Genomic DNA, 21,283 nt, shown 5'->3' on the forward strand with positions numbered 1-21,283 from the left:
CACAGTATCTGAGGGATAAGGTGATTCTGAAAACATTCTGTTAAACTTTCCTTTTTTGGGCCTTGAGCACTTATCAAAATAAAACCATCTCAATGTGTCTTGGATGAACTTCCTGGTTTATGGTGCCACAACTATGCATAAACCAGTTTACAAGCAAGTTTATAGCCACATGTTTGATCTCTATAAATATATTATACTTTATAAACCACATGTTTTTTAACTGCAGCTGATAAATGAAGTGGAGTAGAAAGTTCAATATTTTCTGACTTGAGTGAGTGAACTTCCCTTTGCACCACTGGCTGCTAATTATAATCTATTTCTATTCAAAGAGAGCACAACATCCGAACTCTATAGGTTTCTCTACATGACGACAAGTGACAAGAAACAACATATGAGTTAACTCCTGATATCTGCTGCCAGTTAAACATGATGAAGAAAATGAAGCAGGCGAATTACTGACACCGCAGTTGGTAAATTAGTCCCACTGGGAGATAAGGAGGTAATGAAGTGGCAGGAATGAGGATGAAGATGCATGAGGAGAAATTCGGAGGCTACTGAGGGATGGCCAGTGTCCTTCAGGGTCCTGGAGGAGTACTCCAGGCTCCATATTTAGGCGGCCTCAGTAAAAGCCTGTTCAATACTGCATGTATAATTGATGTGAAGTAATGCTAAACCGGGGTGTAGGCTGTGCCACGGTGGGAGGAAGAGGTGGAGGAGAAAATGCAAAGAGGAGAGCTCTATTGGAAGAGCTGAAAATTGGAGAGATTGAGAGGAGTGATAAATTATGAAAGGGCATTACTGGAGTTTTTGTAGAATTTATTACTTATGATTCGGAGCCATATGAGAAGCACTAATGTGCGACTGGAGCCTTCCTGCTGTAATTGTCTTGGCAAACTGACTGCAGGCCACTCTGACTGTCTGGCCTTCAGCCCAAAACTCTTATCAAAGGGAGCTGCATCATTCAAAGAGCAGTGTCTGATGTCTCTTTTACAGTCCCAAATGTACACAGTCTATTGGCCCATCAATGTTTTATGGTATTTCCCTTAGTGTGCAAAATAAAACATCCCATTAACCTTTTTCCACTCTGATGCCATACATAGATTTGCTGACAGTCTGTAATTAATAATGGGTCCACATATACAAAAGCACACACACTAAAACTAATTATATGTATTTTATATCCATTTAGTTTTGTGTTTCTTCGGATTGAAGGCATTTTTACTTGATTAGATTTTATCACAGTAGTTACAGTAGAGGACTGACAGGGACAGAGGGACAGAGGGACAGAGGGACAGAGGGACGGAGATACACTGCAGTAATCATCTGTACAGCTGGACTCAAACTAGCTTCAACAACTTTTCCACTATTTATTTTATTCATGTCTTTTTACAGAGTCAATTTTCATGATCACAACAACGTCAATCTTTAACCTTTGATGCCACCCAGTGTCATTCGTAAACAGTAGTGTCATTGTAAAGCTACTACTGTCCCTCAGTCAGCTATATTATAGTGTTGTTACTAACCATTTAGTGAATGTTTAAATAGTTCTTGTATTGGAAGGGGGGGGTTGAGGTATGTTTAATAAGTACATCAGGTAGATAACGTTTGCACCAAATTGCAGGTCCCTCTTAGCCAGTAGAGGGGCCTCAGGTGGGCCCTTACCTTCAAACGAGGACATGGGCTCCAGGATGCCAAACTGCTTGAGAACTGCCATGAAAAGGATGATGACCACTCCGATGGCAAACAGCTCCATGCCCTGGATCCCCATGACTGCAGTATCGGGGGGGGGGGGGGGGCACACAGGGCCGAGCCTGCACGAGAAGGCCTGGCCTCGGGGAGAGACAAGAAAGGAAGCCCGGGCCAGCCCGAGTAACGCCAGCGGCTGGGCTAGTCAACAACAAGGGTTTTCAACAGGGACGAACCAGGACGGGACAGGATTCAGTCTGGTTGGTGGGTGGCGGCATGGGTTTGTTTTCAGGACGCAGCATGAGAACCAGGCCAGTGAGCTGGATGAAGGCTGCTCTAATGTCAACACTGATGCTGAAGTGGAAAATATGTGCAAGTCGACATATATGGAAAACCTCCCTCTCCGGACTGATGAGAGAAAATGGGGGTTGTGTCACGAGCCATTTATTACAGTGCATTAAAGGAGACGTTAAGACTCACTTCCCAGACTTTCGTCCTGCACACACACACAGGAGCTCGGACTCGCAAAGACACAAGTTACTGCTCATCGTCTTAATCCAAACAGTTATTATCAGTCCTCGCCTCATAGTTTACACTCACGAATCACGTCTTGGTTTTAAATAAAAACGTCGTTTGGGCAAAGCAAAGAATTCAATTACAGCCTTGAAGTCCATTTTCAGAATTTCGCTCCCATTAGGTGGGAGAGAGCCCGGGGAATGCAAGCGACTTATTGAAATCCAGTCAAAAAACACAACATGAGATACTCAAGTTTTCATGTCTTCCATGCCTTTAAATGGCAAAACAGCAGAGGCGAGTATAAATAAATAAATTACCCCATTATATGCGCTGGCCCCACAAGCAGTTTGTGAAACCTCAGCTCTGGAACAAAATCATACTGGAAACACTCTTTGTGTGCGAGCTGAGACCAATCTGACTATCTAGTCTCCGCGGCATCTGTGATAATATTCATATCAGCAATAATGAGGATGAGGTCATCTTCTAAAACAGACATGATTCAAAAGGCTCTCATGCAAAGTGAAAACTCTGATGAACAAAAAATGTGTTATTAACTTGTTGGACTTCTGAAGATTTAAGTCAGGCAAGAAACCCCTTTGTCCGTAATCCTTTCGTCATCCTAACACCTTTTAGGACAGCGTTATAAATAGTTACATTCAGGATCAGTGTTGTCTTGCAGTCCGTCTCACTGTTTGTCCAAGTCCAGGTCCAGATATGGAAGAGAAGGCACTTAGAGCAGCAGCAGCGTCCAGGGAGGGAAATCCTGAGAAACTGAGAGGAGCTGTGGGGAATGAAACCTCCTCCTGCGGTGTCTACCTCCTCCGCACATACTTTTCCATCACTCCTGGCTCTCTGCAGCTTTTTTTGAATTTATCTGTTGCAACTTTACCTCCCTTGACGCATTTGCTCCAGCCGAGGTTCAATAACTGAAGTCCACCTCAAACCTTCCACCCGTCCCGTCCTTCTTTTGGTCTCTCCGCATTCCTCCTTTTTCCTGGTCTGTCCATCTGATTTGCTTTTGCACCCCAGGGCTTTGGACCTCCTCCTCCTCCTCCTCCTCCTCCTCCTCCCTCCATCTCCTCTGTCATTTTGAAACTTTGGCCAACCACAGACTTTCTCTCCCTCTCTGCTCGGCTTCCTCTCTCCTCTATAAAATTGTCCATCCTCTCTCCATCACATCCACCTCTTCACCTCTTTGTCTTCTCCTTTTATATCCAGAGGCTGGTTTACTCATAACACACTTGTTGTAAAAAGCCCTGGTCAAATATCCTACAGCCATAGACTGGTCATGAGAATAATGGGCCACAGGACACAGGCATGTAGAAGGGTCCTTACCTCTACTACAAAGGTGCAACAGTTTTTTTTCTCAGCTAGCATTCAATTTTGTGTCTCGTTTTGCTTCTTGTCTTGCGTCGTCATTTGAAACAAAGGCTTCATACAGAAGGAAGATGTGCAACAGTTTGATATTGAGCAGATAAAAGAAAAATGAATGTGTGAGTATAAGTGTGGACTAAGTGTGGTGTGTTCGCAGGAAAACCGATGATTCTGCACTTAATAATGCATCAAGATAAGATGGGAATGGAATTATCTTGATGCATTGTGTGTGTGTGTGTGCGCGCTCAATCTTTGAACCTTATTTTGGTGAAATAAATCTTTCACATTATAGGGACTTCCTTATGGGGACGAAGACCAATTCTGGAAGTATATCACTATATTTCAATGTCGAATTTAAGTTGAAGTGTTTCAAGGTTAGGTTGAGGATCAGTCTAGTTTCAATTTAGGTTAAGGTTCGGGGTATAGGTTAGGTAGAAGTTAAGGTTAAAGTAAGAGAAAAGTATGTCAATAAATATAAGGTCCCCTGAAGCCTGTGCTATGTGTGTGTGTGTTGGAGATAGGAGACACAAATGGGAGGTCAGAGAGAGAGAGAGATCAATATCTTTGTGGTGAAGTGGTGGCGGTGGTAGTGGAGCTTCTCTCGTTTTCTGCACTTTGTACATTTTACCAAAAGAAACTACGTCAGCCAGTGATCATAAAATAAAAAGATACATCTTTTTATTCAGTCTCTACTGTCACTTTTCCTTAATAGTGTGTGTGGAACATCTCTACAGCAGAGAAAACAGCCTGAAGGTCAAATTTACATTTCAGTTACCACTTGGAGGAGGAGAGTGGATCAGGTGACAGACTTTCACACACTAAACACACACACAACATACCATGCAGGTATATCTGTGCATACTATGTGATGTTTGTGTATCTGATTTTCTTCTGTGTGTGTGTGTGTATGTGTGTGTGTGTGTGTGTGTGTGTGTGTGTGTGTGTGTGTGTATGTGTGTGTGTGTGTGTGTGCAGGCCATTAGGGCACTAACAGCTTTTTAAAAGGTATGCTTGGCGCTGCCTGCTGACACAACAGTCAGTAAACAGGGAGAGAGAACCCAGACTGTTTCCTCACAGGCGGACACGTCAGCAAACATCACCTCAGTCTTCACCACAGTCAGAGAGGAAGACACTTAAACCTTTTTAACGCATATAACAATGATTCTGTTCTCACACAAATCCTGCAGCCAACTGGTAATGAAAGAATTTTGCAGTGGAAGAAGTAGTGTTTCAAGTCAAGTGCCCTGAACCCTAATCCTTAATCTAAAGGCAAGTTTAAACCCTCAAGCAGCCCTTTGAAAAACTGAAGGTTTGGGTCCTTACTTTCCTAAAACGTCCCCATTCCATATGGTCTATGCTCAAAATGGTCCTCACAAAGACATTACAAGTACAAGTACACAGTAAGATGTCTTTAAAGGAATTTTTCAAGCAAAAATGACAAACATTTTAAAGTTCCTGCTGCTAAAATGTGAAAATTTGCTGCTTTTTCTCATCTTACATAAAAGTAAAAATGAATATATTTCAGTGTTGGACTGTTGGTCAGACAAAGAAGCAAGGCCAAGAAGCCAGAAATAAGAATACAGGAATATAATATGTAGAGTTAAAGAAGTAATCGTGTGATCAATTAATGAGGGAAGTCAACCTTTTACAGTATGATTAAACAGCTAGACACTGGAAAACAACGTGGCAAATGTTTCCAAGATTACATAAAAATAATCAAAGTCATGTTTAGTGTAATTTTGACTCTTGTATTTTAATTGCAACTATGGTCTGTATTCATACAACACTTTCCTGGTCTCCACTCAAAGCACTTCACAGTACAAGCCACATTCACTCATTCACACATGCAAATCTTTCCCAAAGACTCTTTAGCACGCAGACTAGAGGAGCCAGGGATCGAACAAAAAACCCTCTGGTTAGTGGTCGACTCGCTCTAACTAGTTACACGTCAATTATTTGGACATGATATGATGATAGTGTCATAAAACAAAAACCATTTAGCTTGAATTACTGCTCAGTCCAGTCCATACACTTATTTAATAGAAAAAGTAAGAGAGAAGCAAAGAGTGATAAACAGAGAGAGCGATTGATGAATGAGTCGAAAGCATGCGAGCGCCTACCTGAGCGATGGTACCTGGCTGCACCGTGGCCACAGTGAGGGAGACAGCTGGGCCGAGAGAGGCGCCTCCTGGCCTCCACAGAGAGAGCGGCCATTACAGCTCCCATAATGCAGCTGAACTATACCACAACGACAAGGCTAGCCTTGCTAACAAGCTGCTCTGAGACACTTTGGATACAACAGGAGACTCAAAGAGGTGCAACGAGACAAGATACAAACTCTAAAACTCTAAATGTAAAAAGCTCAATTATATAGATCTGAGCTGGCAGAAGTTCTATAAATCACTTGGTTCCTGGCTCAGTGTTCAAAAAGTCTGAATCTCAGGTACTGACAGGAGCAGCTGCCCAACACTGTGGAATAAAGCATCAGGTGAGAGTGTGTATTTGTTTGTGTGTGTGTGTGTGTGTGTGCACATGCTTTTGTCAGAGGCCACATTAGAAAATCTGTTTGAGCTTTTTGACACCACATCACAGTAAGAGATAAAAAAAAAGGGATCAAAACGCACGGCAGAGCTGCTGACCTTTCACATCACACACATCATAAACCTCCACGTTTCTTTTTTCTGTCTCACTCTCTTCCTCTCGTCTGACCATTCTCCACACGTGACCATATTCACTGCATGTGTCTCGAACAGACTCTCTAATATAAATTCTTAAGCATGTGCTGCTGGAAACAAAAGAAACCCTCCATCCTCTCACTGGAGAGCATCACACTCAGGGATATACACCAAAGTGATCTATATTGTGAATTTTTAAAGTAAAGTTTCTTCCATGTGTGGCCATAGTCACTGTTTCTCAACATTATAAATTATTTGTGTCAAGACTTTTTTCAATGGGGACTCTTGTTTAACAAGGAATTGAATCAGCACATTTCCCAAATTATTCCTTAAGAGCAATCATAGCTGGTTATTGCTTTATTTAGAGCTTATTGTATAAATTGACAGCATTGCTTTTCAGTCACAATCTTGATCTACTCACCACTGGAGTTTATGACAAATGGACTAATATCCCTCATATCCCATTTGTAATTACCAGGACGTGATGGATGTTCTGGTTTTAACAACCCGCAAATCGCAATAAATCCTTATCGTTCAAATAGTAAATCTATTCCTGGCGGCGCAGAGACCCGAGAGTGTTTCTCAGCAATCAACATGCAAAACTAAGTAAATCCTGAATCAGGTCCATTCAAATGTAAGTCTTTGAGATATAACGACTTTAAGAAAATGTTTTCACAACATTTTCTCTATGAATCTTGAAGCTTATTCAGCTCCTTTTTATTGTCTAACTTCAGAGAGAGCTCACACCCTGAGACTAAGTGATTAACAGTGTATTGATCACCTTTTATGTTTGAATTAGCAATGAATCAATACATCCCTGCTGCAGAAAGCTCCACAAACAAGCACTTTAACAGACACTGTTGCAATCAGATAATGTGTTATTTTTACTTATTTTCTTGATCAAGTGATGTTTACTTCTGTTTTGTAATTTCCCAGCCAAAAACATAATATCTACATTCTTTGTTCTCTTCGACCAGCAGTTTAGAACTATGATATTTTCAGCTTGTCATCATAAAGCACAAAGAAAAGTGGTAAACATTAACATTTAAGAAGATAGACTGAAGAAAGGTTTGGCATTATAGCATAGAATATTCAGTTTTCGACCTCTGTGCTCGCTTATAAAAAATGAATAAAAAAACCCAAGCTACCAGCCTCTCAAATATGAATTCTTCTTAGTTTTCTTAATATTCTGTCACGGTGAAATTAACCTTTGGATCTGGACTGTTGGACAAAACAAGACATCTGAAGACTTCTCTCTGGGAACCTGTGATGGGCATTTCTCACTCTTTACTGACATTTCAGAGACAGATTAAATCATTTGGTTGCAAGAATATATTCTTGTTCCTCTGCAGCTATTTAAATATCCCACCTGACCACTAGAGGACACTGGACACTGCGGAGCAGAGCAGAGCAGCCCACATTCATTCAGTAAAGGAAATGAAATGTGTGGATTCTTTCAATAGAAGCAAACTCAGCTGCAAGCCAATAGGGGGAAGTTCTGCGGTTTGTCACATCATCATTTTCTGTGTTTCACAAAGAAATGATTTGATGGCAACAACCAATAAATGGAGAAAAAACAAGCCACAAAGAAATATTAGATTGCAGCAGTGAAGCTTGTTATTCTCATCATGCATTCATCCACACAAGAGAAAATCTGCACAGTGAGCACAAACAAACAGTGAGCCTGCAGGACTACACACACTAACCACACATCGCATGTCTGTTTAATGCTTCTTCCCTAACAACCTGCTCCAGGGACTGAAAACTTTTCTTGACGTTGCTCTCAGTGTCGACAACTGCCCTCTCTAAATTCAGTAAACAACACCGCAGATATCTTAATGAGCTCTGGGGCCTCTGCACTAAATCTTGCTGGAGAAATACAACATTGGTCTTCAGGGGAGAAGGAGGCTGCTCTTTCAGGCGTTTTCCCACCGGCTCAACTGCTCAACTGGATGTTCCAGTGAAATCCAAACACAGTCTCACTTCTGTGAGAGATAATCTTCTTTTCGTAAAACCAAGTCGACCAGGCAAGTTCAAAGTCAGACTTAACTGTGTAATTAAAACAGGGACTTCTTAATCAAAGCTCATTTTCCCCTCTTCCTCTGTCCTGGATATTTTTTTCTCTTTATCCAACACCCAGATATCTCTCTTTTTCTCTCCCTCCTCTCTTCAGCACTAAAGACAGAATTAGGTTTAGCTAATGGATCAGTGGAGATGTGAACCCCTGCCTGAGCGGGTACGCTGCAGACAGGCTAAACAAATCAGGAGGGAAAAAAGGATGAGAATATTCATAATCAAGTCCTGTCAACTCACCAGAGAGGACCCGGAACCACTGCACCCTCTGGTAGAGGAGAAACAGCAGGAGATGTCAGATAAAAGTGGACTGGTGATCACACAGTAGGAAAAGACAAACGGAATAGAGGAATGAGTGTATATAAAGAGCGAGCAGATAGAACAGAGAGGGACACCATTATTCAGCCAGCGGTGGCTTGATGAAGTGTCCCTTTGAGGAGGACACAGGAGGAGGACAGAGGATAGACTTACATCTGATCAATGATGGATTAACTCAAGGAGGACAGACTGGTAAAAAGGTGAATGGAACAGTAGTAAAAATGAAAAACAAGCCATGGTAAAACTGATTGGACAAAAGCACTTACTGAATCTGAAACCACAAGTCTCAGTTACACATTATGTCCATTACAGCACATGATGTCAAATCATGATAGTGTGGCTGCACGATTAAAAACATGACCAACATGTGTTGACGGCACAGAGGTGGAAGAAGTCCTTCAAAATGGAAATACTCAAGTTAAGATTAAGTACCTGAAAACTACATTTAAAGTACTTGAAGTACTCACTGATAAAGTATTTAATGAATTAACAATATGCTGCAGATAACGGTTATAATGATAACTGTGTATTTGACACCAGTAAATTAAACCCTTTGTGATCAAGGAAAAATAAATACAGTTTTCTTTTAATGTCATATTTGAATTTGTTTTGAAAAGAACAAGCTGCGTCAGAACAGAAGAGAAAATACCTTGAACTAATGTTCCAGTGATGAAGCCAAAGAAACAGCGCAGCAGCTTGGTGATCTCTTTTTCACACTCGACCCTGCACGTATCCATCCTCTATAAACTTTGACCTCCTGCAGCACCAGCTCCAAACAGTGTGAAACAATCGGGACAATATGGTGCTCTCACAAAACCCAGGCAGAAAAGACCAGGAAAAAAAACTGAAAAAGGAAAATCAAAAATTGAACTTGTATTTTCTTGGTGTCCAGAGGACGAATCTGTTTCGCTTTAGAAAAAACACCAACTCTTCTTTGTGAACCGGTGTCACAGTTTGGTTACAAGTGACGCTCCCCCCTCCTCCTCCTCCTCCTCCTCTTCTTCTTCTCTCCTCTTTCACTCGTTTCTCCCTCCTCTCATCTGAGAGGATGTGAGCGGAATCTCTCGTTTCATATGACCAAACCTGACAAACCACAGCTCACGACACAAACACTCGTCCTGTTTCAGCCTTTATCAGGCCACTGGGCTGCTCGATCGCCCTCTCTCAAGTTCATCTCACTTTCTCAGCAGACAAAAGTCGCACGGTTTAAGCTGGTGAAGAAATATTTGAAAGCTCAGTGAAGAAATCTCATTTCTTCCCCTCCCTCCCTCAGTTCTTTGTCTCGCTTCCATATCTCCTCCGCCTCATATTACACTTTTCATATTACAGTCATTGATATCTCTCTTCTGTCTGTCTCTTATATTATTTCGTTATCTGACTCTTCTTTCACACTGTGGAAGCTACTTTCAATTTAAAGTTTAAACTCTGTGCTAAGTGTAATTTCCTACTATCAAATGAAATGTTTTCTTATTCAGCACAGGGGGCTACACATTTGTAGTAGTAGTAAAAATTAGTAAAAATTAGTAAATTAACAGAAAAACTACTTTGATAAACAATAAATAGTTTAGGTCATTTGTTGAGAAAATAACAAGCAAGGCTCCTCTTTCTTTTTTTATTTTCCTGTAAATTGAATATATTTGAGATTTGGAATGTGGGTGTGGGCAAAATACAGGGGGTGCAACATAAGGAAATGTTTTCATCTCCTGTCCCTGGAGCAGGTTGTATGGGAAGAAGCATTAAAAAGATATGGGATGTGTAATCACTGTGTTCAATCCAAATCCCAATCCCAACAGACAACATTGGACGCGATGCGGGGAACACTACAATCATTCACACTCACATTCAAGTCTACGGTCAATGTCTCCCACCAACTAAAGCCCAATCTGTACCTGGAGTAAACCTAGAATCTTCTCACTACTGACTGTTGATGGCATCAGTACCATTCATATGAAAACATGATGTGGAAGTTGTATTTCCTTAAAGAATGTAAAATCGTCAAGTTTTCAAACTTCCAGATTCCCACAAACCACAGCAAGGACATGATCAATCATTTATATTTGACCAATTAGTTGATTAGAGAAATCCTTAGTTGCACAGAGGTCACATGAACCTGACACAGTTTCTTTCCCCTCAGCTTCTCCGCCAGCGTTCCTCTCCACATCTGCTTTTATTCTCCACATGCCTCGGCTGTACTTCTTCATGTCTGTCTGTGTGACTGGGCCGTTATCCTCCTCATCCCCAAAGTAAACCACAGAAGCTGCTTCGACACCATCACCACCACCTCCCACTTCTCTCTGATACACATCTCCATCTCTGTGCGCCTATTTTTAGCTGCTGCCCATTACAGAGGTGACGGCTTGCCCACTGACATACAGTGCTGAGTCCCTCTTCCCTCAGCACCACTGAGATGAAATAGATCCCATCACTGCCCTGCTTTTCTTTCTCTCTCTGTGACTGTATCTGTCACCATGCTCCTATTTCCTCTGCACAACGAGCTCTTTTGCAGATTTTACAACCAGTGAAATGCCTGAAGGATTTTATGAATCTGTTACAGACTGATTATGTGAGTTAGGTTGCATCAGAGAAACGTTTGCAGCTGAGAGGAGGCAACACTGATGGAAATCTTCAAAACTTCTCACATTTCAGTGACGTGCTACAGAACCAAGGTGCATGACGCCGAACTGATCTTTCCTCATCTGTGTTAGTTGACTGGATAGCCAACACGTTTCTACAGTTAAATACATTTGAGTCTAAGGTCCTACTCAGAGCTTCAGATTGCACAGTGTAGCATCCAAGGTTTCTCTGTGTATTGGTCTTTATTCAGCTGCACACATCTTGGTCACACCCATCCTTTGTTCCTTTAAGTTCAGCATTCAGTTTAAGGTACAGTAAATGTTTTAAGTAGAATAAACTACAACTACAATTTTTAAAATTGTCCACAGTCTTTCCACAGCTGTATATTTATCAGTGCTTCTTTTAACTTAACATCCATAAGAGATCGACCTCTGCCCATTCTACCACAGATATCAGTGGAGAGTCTTTGTGTTGTAAGTCACAGGCGATAACACATCAGTCTAAATATGAGAAGAGACTGAGATAACAGTTGTGGACCTCAGTGGATTAAACTCCAGTCGGTTTCATTCAGAAACACACTTGCTCATCCTGCTGGCAAATGATCAATCATGCATGATCACAGCTGGACCACTGGGTGGAGCACTGACACTAACTCAATGAATAAACCATGGGAATAAACCCACAACATAGTAGATCCAGAGAGTTCAAATACACTAATGTTGTTTGGTTTGGGTTCTATAAAACATTGACTGGTACCTGAGTTGATGTACGCTGGTAAAAGAAAACTATGGGGACCAAGGGACTATTAGGGATTTTAAAGGAAAAGAGAAATAAAAAAATTGTGACAAAATAATAAAACCGGGAGGGCTGGGAAATACAGCTGAGGTGTTATGAAATGGTCTTTTTGAATCCTTTTTATTATTGTTGGATTAAAGGTTCAGTGCGTAAGAATTCGGTGAAAGGGATTTATTGGCAGAAATTGAATAAAACATGTTGACAACATAAATGAAGGAGGATCTAACATGGTTGATGTTTAAAGGAATGTGTGAGGTTATAATGTGTGGCAGTTTGTTTCCCTTTAGATTTGCTCCCAGTCAAAAATAATATAACTTGACTCCCTTATTTCCAATGTTTTCTTCCATTGTACCTACATTTTAGCACCGCTCACAACCAGTAAGCATTGTTCACAAAGTTAAGAGTGTCATAAAGTGTTTCCTTAGCTCCTCTGGTTGTTTTCCACTGTAACTGTAGATATGAGCTTGTGAAACAGAGAGATGATCAGTTCTGGAGGTGTATGGGAGGACATGTGGACTGAGTATTCCAGGAGCATATTAATGGTGAGCTGAGGTTGATAAATGAGTGTATGCAACTAAACGATCTCTGGGTACTTGCCCCTGAGTTCAACTGCTCGGCATAATGAGTCAGTCCTGCCCACAGGGACATCAGGAGGCCAGGAGGGGTCCGGCCAGTCAATTCAGTGATCAATTCAAACACTTCATCGTTAGTCTTACCAGCACGTCACACTCATTCCCCCTCAGACTCTGCCCCCCTCTCACCTTTGTCCTGTGGCTGTGTGCTGGCGATGATCCATTTGACCAAGCAGCACTTCATCAGAGCTTTCCGAGAGAACCGCGGCTTCTGCCACTTTCCGGAATCCTTCACCCTGCCCGGCGCGGGCTCGACGCCGTTGGCGTCTCCGAGCAGGCTGCCATCGACCACCTTGCCGTCCACCTGGAGGAAGGGGGAGGACACAGGGGCAAAGAGCGAGGGAGGAAGAGTAGAGAGTTCAGGTCAATATGGAAATGAAACACACAAGGTTCCAAGATCCATAAGTCAAGCAGGAGATGTGGCTGGAAAATATGATTAATCTAAGATCTGGAGGTGTTTCAGGAACACTTTAGAGAAGGTTAAAGAGAGTTCAGTTCAGCCGGTCTGTCGTATTTAACAAAGTTTTGACTTTGTTCTTCAGAGAAACAATCAGTCAGAGCCTGTTGTTCAGACAGCAAACAGCAGCCTCGCTTCACTGTTAAATCACTCGTCTGCTCTCCTTCCTCCGAACCCCCTGCACAGACACAACCACATGCTCTGCAGATTCACTGACAGACTCGTGATGGACAGTTTAAAAAAAGCAGCGGAATCAGACACACAGTTTTTTTTTCAATCGTCCTTGTCAAACCGGGTTCCAACATTACCCATAATACCACAGTCTTCAGCTCCAGCCAAAGTCGACACAAGTGATAAATCAGTTTAAAGCTGCATTAACAGATTTTTTAGACACGACTGGAAACAAACAGTAAAGGTCAAAATGACTTCATATACTGTTGTTACAGTGAGCCTGTCGCCTATTTACACTTCCAGCAGTAGCACAGTATATATCCTCCACACGGAGTCGTGTTTTTGACACCCTGTTGAATTTAAGTCTCACTCTCTCCCTCATAACTACTGAGGCAAACATCTGGCTTTTTATCCACTGACATGATTCAGATGATTTTTTTCACTAGAACTCAAATCTTATAGTTTCCTGTTGTAAATCAAAAACAATTTAACATTTAAAATACCAATAACTCAAAAAAGTGAGGGAAAGTACAGAGTGAAAATGTTCTGTGTGTGTGTGGAGCGACGCCTTTCACATAATGTGTGATCAAAGCCCAGAGCAGCTCCAAGTCTTTTCTGTATTTATCAGGAGGTTATGTTTACGCCCCTGTTAATTTAATTTCAGCTGTCGAGCGTAAAAGCTATTGAACTGAGTTCCAGGAAACTTGAAGGAGGGGACGTGGTCATTTGATCCATACAAAGGAGGATCCAGAATTGTCTTTAACACTTTTTTTTTTTACCTTTTCACTACTTTTCCAGGGAATAATTAATGGATCTTGACGTAGTACATTTAAGGAACTGATAACTGGGTGAGCACAATTTACAGCTTGATTGAATTTAAGGGGACTGCTGGGCATTGGTGAAGATGTTACACTCTAATGAGTGGTATCCTAGTTTTTGATTGTACTTATTACGATAAGATGAACTAAATGGCAATATCATGGATGGATGAATTGATGCGAGAATAAGGACACCTTTATTTTACTAATATACTTCTAGAGTTAAAGATTGTTATGTTTCCCTTGTGTCTTCCTTTGCATGTTAATAAAAAAATAATCAATCCAGGTTTATACAAAATCTGGGAACGTGAATTAAACACGAGCATACAGTACCTTCACATTTCAACCCTAAGGTTTAATACCAGATTAATTAAAAGGCAGTTTTGTTCATTTTGACATTGAGCTCCAACTCATGATTGTGACTCTTACTATGCCAGACCATTCCCTCAACTCATTCATATTCAGCGTTTACCCTCCTTTATCGCTGGAGATAAGTTTGACATTTAAGTTTTTTCCTCTAATATATTTTTCAATTTCTTTCTGTCATGTATTGGCGTCCTCCCAGTTATTTCCGCAGCAAACACTGGCTCTATCACATTTGATCTGATTTAGAGAGAATGTCTTTTTTCTTACTGCATCAACTCAGAGCTCTATTAGGCTCTCCTGCTGGGCACATGCAAAACACACATGAATATGTACAGTGGAGTGAGCGTGAGGAGGAGGATGAAAGAGGTGAAGGCAGAACAAACAGAGGCTCTGTTTACGCTGTGGGGAGGACAAGAATGCAAAGGATGACAGAGGGAAAGGAGGGGAGAACGCAGGGAGGATTTTAAATGGCTATTTGATCCCACGGGAGTCTGACCATGCAAACCCAAACTTCAAGATAGCAAGATAGGTAAAATAGAGAAACAGCAAAAGGAAAAAAGATGTGAGGAGAACAAGGTCTACTCGTGTTCCTGGAAGAACTGAAGTCAATTAGCATAATGAATCGTGGCCTATCTGAGAAGAAGAGCAAAGGACATCCAGAGGACGGAGGAATGAGGAGATGAAGATATAAAAGCACTTTGCTGGGGAAAACATCTGCAAGACTATTACTGAGCATGAAAGATTAAAACAGCAAAAAAAGACGAGAAGAAAGGGAGGAAGGAAGACTATGAGGAAGCGAGAGGATCTGCATCGAGACACCCACACAAATGCACGCGGTCAAACAACAACACACCGAAATGGAGAGAGGTGACGGAAACAATTCTACTTATCCCAACATCTATTTATTCACAGATCAGCGGTGGCACAGCACACAGCAGTAATAGGAAGAAAGGTCGTGAGAGAGCTCAGCAGTGAATCACTCCTCCAGAGAAGTAAATTAGAAAAAAAAAGATTTGTTTTCGATATGGCTCCTCGGTGCGAGTCACAAATTGGAAAGAGGAGGCCTCGAGACAAACTGATGCTGACAGACGCAGTGTAAACACGAGAATATTCAGCGTTACATTAGTAGTTTATTCATGGGCTGATGGACAAGCAGGAACACACACAACTAGTTTTCTTTTATCTTAACGCTTCAGCTAGCTGTATCCTGGGGCAGCACTTTCCTCTTGTAATGTTTACCCCATCCTCAGAACCACACACACACACACACACACACACAGACACACACACACACACACACACACACATCCTATAAGGCAGAGCATATAGGCCTTCCCATAACGCTGAAAGCAAACACAGAGCAGCGACACGCGGAACATCGCTACGCTCTGCCATAAATTGTTAAACATCAGTCGCCTTATTGTTGATTCGATGTATGTTGGTTTACATGAAGCGTGACTCTCATTACATGAGGTCGTCCCAAGAGAGGCAGATATAACCAAATATGTGGTCGTACGTCTCCGCCAACCAATCCAGTTCATGCATGCAGAATAAGGAATTCAGTGATATAGGTATTAAGAGTCTGTTATGGACCATATCACTAGATTTACAGGCATGATCACCCAAATGTATCCATTAATCTTTAAATCCAGGTTTCTGACAAATTTGGAGAAATTCCCCAGAACTGGACGGACAGAGGCACAAAGTGAAAACATTACGCCTCCGTTGCCACAGTTGTCGCTTACACTCGGGCTGATTAAAAATAAAAACACCGGGATTTCAGCACTCTCCTAGCACATGCTATATTTACTATGGAAAACAGTGACATTGCCATGGAAGCAGCAGAAATATGTCAGAGCCTGAGGGAAAAGCAGCTTCATCACATCAAACTGCACTGACTTTCTCTGTTTTCTTACTATAGTCCAATCAGTTGCTAAACTATATCTGATTATCTTTTTAAAAGTAGAATTAGTTGGTTTTGTTGGCACTTGGAGGCAGTGACATATTTCCACTATGTGAAGCTGTAATAGAGAATGTGAGCATGTAGTGTGTGTTTGGTTTTGGATTGATTTCATTCAGAACTGCTGCTGCTGAGACAGAAAACAGTGTGAGAGGAGGGAAAGGGACAAAGTAGTGTTACAGGCCGTGAGTCAGAAGACGCTGAAAGTGACATTGTGATCATAAATATATTGATTTGAACCGTTTTGAAGATTCTCCTGAAACCTTTAAATTACAATAAGCTTTATTTTATTTTTTTTAAGTTTGATTTAGAATTGGGTTTGGGTTTGTATGTTTTCCGTTACTGAGTGCAGGTTGAACTTATTTAATACTTGATAAGAATGCAAGATCAGATTTATAAGGATTCACACAAACCTTTTATTATACATGGTTAACGAGACAACATGTTTGATAATTTATATTAAAGTTTTGATGGAGATTGAAGCTTTTGTTACAGTGTTTGTTAAACTTAAGAGCATTTGCCTTGTTATAACCTGTGTTATATTCTTTATAACATTATATATTTTATATTATATTTTAAATCTTGCACAATCTGCTTTTGCAATATTATCTTAATTGTTTTTCATTTTAATAATGTTCACACCCATGCAGCAAACATAGGAGAGGAAGTTACAACATAATGAGACAGTTAAGCATCATGAATGTACTTTTAGTGACAGTGAGGGATGGAAACCGATAGAGAAGGAGGTGAAAGAGTGAAGTGAGATGTGTTGTTGTGTAATGTCTTATTATAGAGGAGGAGCTGCCATTAATATGTGATCAGCATGCTACCGAGCCACTGCAGATATACCCAGCATGTCTCTCACATGTTGTATAATGTCCCAGCTCACATGTTCTCTCTCATGTTCTTCCCAGTGGGACACAAACTCTTCTTCAAGCTCAGAATGTTCGATAACACACAGCGTCGGGAAAAATCCTCACGGTCACATGCACCTTTCTCACTTATGTTCGATGTAACGACCGGTTGCTCTGTTTCTGTCTCTGAGCAGCGTGATGCCTGCTGCCTTTACACTGTGAGCATATTCTGTCCTTGTGAGGACATCATGTGAGAGACACAAAAGCAGACACAGTACAAAGACTATAAATACACCCAGAGCAAAACGCACACCCAGAAACACACAAATAGGCCTCCGCTTACATCTATTACACATATGACAACCACCCACACACTCAAGCTGCAGCTCAGTGATTCCATAAGTTCAAACGACCCTCAAAACTGGCAAACCAGCAAACCAGTAAACCCCTCCCCCGAGCGCGGACTGTCCAACCACAGCTTAGCAACTTCAACGAGGCGCAGCAGGTGACTGAAGCCTCAGATTTCTATGCAAGTGCTTTATGTGATGGGCGGATTATAATACACCAGGCTGCAGGACACAGACGTGTAAAAGGACCAGAACTATGCAGCCGTATAGTTTGTGATTCTTGTCATGATCTTGCCCGTCTGCCTGGACCTAACCTGCTTTTGTTTTTACCTGCATAATCCTGCTTTAAGAAAAGAAACCTCAAACCATCCCTGGCCCGACTTCAGTAAATCCTCAAACCCAGAGACTCCTGCATCCGATGAATTCATTATGTACTTGTTGTGCATTAAAACCATTGAAACCTACATCTCTGTGCTCTGTATGGTTCATATGGGTCCAGACATAAATCACAAAACCTATAACACACAAACCAAAACACACATTTTCATTCCTGCCAGTGCCAATTTTCTCTTTTCCTTTTTATTCGTTGTTCAACACTGCTTCATAAAACTCTGAGATTAAATTGATCCACGTGCCTACACTTCAAAGAGCTCACCAAATTTTGGTTTAAATTAAAAACACACACACACACACACACACACACACAGGAGAACATTTCATTAGCTGCTTCTTTTCACCCTGTATTTCTGTGCAAATCTGTCCTCTATCCCTCCATCGCCTCACCTCTTCATTCCATCCAATTTATTTCACAGTCAAACAATCCTCCACCACACACACACACACACACACACACACACACACACATACACACACTATAATGTCACCTGTCACCAGGCTACTCTCCAGGTGAAGCAGAAATACCTGCTGGGATCTAAACATAAATAAAGGAGGTACTCTCAGAGTGTGGGAGACAGAGAGTGTGTGTGTGATGGTGTGTTTTTGTGTGTGGGTGTGTAAGACCAGAAAGGAGACAAGCACACGAGAGGAGGACCAAGATGACGAGCACTGACAGCCCTAAGGGAGAGACACAGTGAATACTTGATAAAACCCTTGCACGGTAATTCTACCACCCGGGGATTTCCTGCCGAGGATCCCAGCTGTGTGCAAACGCCAGAGGGTCTCAAATCTCTGCCGTGCAGGTGTGAAAATATGACGACAATGATGCTCACTTTGCTTGTGTGGTCGCAAATGACACGAAAGAGATTTTTTTTTAAATTCAGAGTAATACCCAGCGCTATAAACGGTTGTAGGCAGAAACGAGGAAAAGTTTAGTGCTTCTTTTAAAGATAACTGTCGATCCATCCCTTATCTTTACTGCCTCTAAGTGTCCTGGGGGCAGATTCAAATCTACTCAAACCAATTATTTTTGAATTGTATAGTGTGAAAAGAAAAACCACTTGACAGTCAGAGTAAAAATAGGGATTTTCCTCCAATTTGAAGCATCACTATCAGTTTACTAATGACAAGGAATGATTGGCAATGATTTGAAATGGTTCTATATTAACACATTCTGCAGTTACGGAAAAACAACATCATCATTCATTTGGAGCCATGTCTCCGGCCACCGGACAAACATTGGTTCATTCCTCGCTCTCTTTTAGCTCAGTATTTGGTCCCCACCAACTCCTGAGGGATATATCTGTTCTACGTTCACCAGCTCGTTGCTACCTGTGCCTGTCGACTGTTTGGTGCTGAGCAGTCGGCTGGAAACTGCTGCCTGCTGCGGCTGATAATGACGCGATGAGAGCAGTAAGCACTGAACCGAAACAGGAAAAATGTATTCAGGCTGATCCAAGCTTTATTTAGCCTGATATTTAAGCTTAATGTCAGTGAATTGTATGAACTTCTCTACATTTGGATTACACAGTTTTAATATAAATAACTGTGATGCATACTTATCAAACACAGATTAAACAATTAATTATGAGATTGAATATAAAATAAGTCCAATGTGTTTTACAATGTTTGACTGTTAAGAATTCCCCAGCCCTGCTCTACCAGTGTTATTGGCTCCGTTATAAAACATGAGATCAATATCTGCCTCTGGTTTTCAGTGTCGTCCTTTTCTTTTCTCTTTTCCCTGCCTCTTAAGTCCCATATCTGAAAAGGAGACACGTGAAACTTTTTCTATTATAACTTATGTTGACGTACAACTAATTCTCAACAGCAGATAAAAATTATGCTGCTTAATTAATTTTTTTAATCAACATAATTATGGAATGTTTTTAATGAGGTTGCACAATGTTCATTTCTACAGAACACTGGCTGACAGTATGTCTGATTTGGTTTCTTAATGTCCACATAACATCTACTGTAGCTTTTTGTTATGTTAAGACACTTGGTTGAGGTAAGGGGGAAACTGTGGTCCTGGGTAAATAATAAATGATGATACTGATTACTGATCTTGGGCCATCTTCTATTTACAGTTTGATGAAAACTGTAACCTTCACTGAAGGTTATTGGGAAATATCACTGCCCGTTTATATATGGTTGTGCTTAACGTGGGTCTTTACGTGAAGCCTGCTGCATCACATATGTGAGACGGCTGATGGTCGAGAGCTGATACTATTTGTGTCTTGACTGTTTGGGCCTCTCAGTATGACTGTCAGTGCGAATCAGTGTGTCAGTGGGAGGATAGCACTTCCATATGGAGTGCATACTGTGTGTGAGAGAGAGAGAGAGAGAGAGAGTACTATTTTGATCTGTGAGCCTTCATGTGGAAAAAGATGTAACACACACACACACACAGGACATAGGTCAAGACACTTTTGGAGACATGGCTTTTGTGACCAATTGGACAAGCCATTCCCAGTTAACTGATCTTTAGTCTGAAAAGTAAGCCAAGACACACACGCACAAGCACACGCACACACACACACACACACACACACACACACACACACACACAGTGTCTGGTGTTGAGTTGGATCAGAAGTGTATGGTTCACATTCTTTCTCCCACTTTGACAGATACAGTTTCCAGACCTGTTCAATTATTTAAACGAGTCTAAATCTTGCAATCACTCCACCTATTGAACAGGTGGGGCCCCCAGACACTGTATCAGGTGCGTGCACGTGTGTGTGTGTGTGTGTGTGTGAGTGTTGCCGTCAGCCTGTCTGGTGTCGTGTCACTGATCTGTGCGGGTCGGCTGTGTGTCACTGCTCTGACTGACGTGCTCTTCTGTGAAAAACTGCAGCATCAGTCTGAGTCTCTTAAAGGAAAAGTGCACTCTAACATACAATAGCTGTTACATGAACTGAAAAGGATGATGCAACAAAGCAGCTGAGGTTCTTCTATATTTTTGTCGTTGTCAGCAAATCTCATCAAAAGACCCAAATCAAAATTGTGTTAAGACCTGATATTTTTATGCACAGTGCATTTTATATTAGATCTATTAATTATGCCAGATGTAACTAAATGCTCATTTTTATCTGCGGTCCCTGGGTGGGGGCCACCCGTGATGCGCAGAAGTGAAAAATAACAGCCATTTGTGGTGAATTAAAACCCTAAACTATGAAACACAGACAAGATTAAACATTAATATGAAGAGAAAAGAAAAAAGAAAAACAACCACAAAACAAAAACGAAGAAATAAATATGGTAGTTT

General features: G+C 41.4%; 1 protein-coding gene across 3 annotated transcripts in view; it reads right to left on the minus strand.

Annotated features, from left to right (window-relative positions):
* LOC109636957 (Kv channel interacting protein 3b, calsenilin) overlaps window positions 1-21,283 on the minus strand; it is a 40,346-nt gene that overhangs the window by 7,792 nt on the left and 11,271 nt on the right. The window contains exon 4 of one of the 3 annotated variants that reach the window (XM_069523042.1): window positions 12,773-12,947. In XM_069523042.1, the coding sequence (XP_069379143.1) occupies window positions 12,773-12,947 (175 nt within the window). Of the gene's footprint in view, window positions 1-1,662; window positions 1,784-5,696; window positions 5,841-12,772; window positions 12,948-21,283 lie in introns of those variants that run through there. The other 2 variants (XM_069523043.1, XM_069523045.1) reach the window with 2 other exon arrangements.

The sequence above is a fragment of the Paralichthys olivaceus genome, chromosome 4 (genome assembly GCF_024713975.1).
Source record: "Paralichthys olivaceus isolate ysfri-2021 chromosome 4, ASM2471397v2, whole genome shotgun sequence".
NCBI lineage: Eukaryota > Metazoa > Chordata > Actinopteri > Pleuronectiformes > Paralichthyidae > Paralichthys > Paralichthys olivaceus.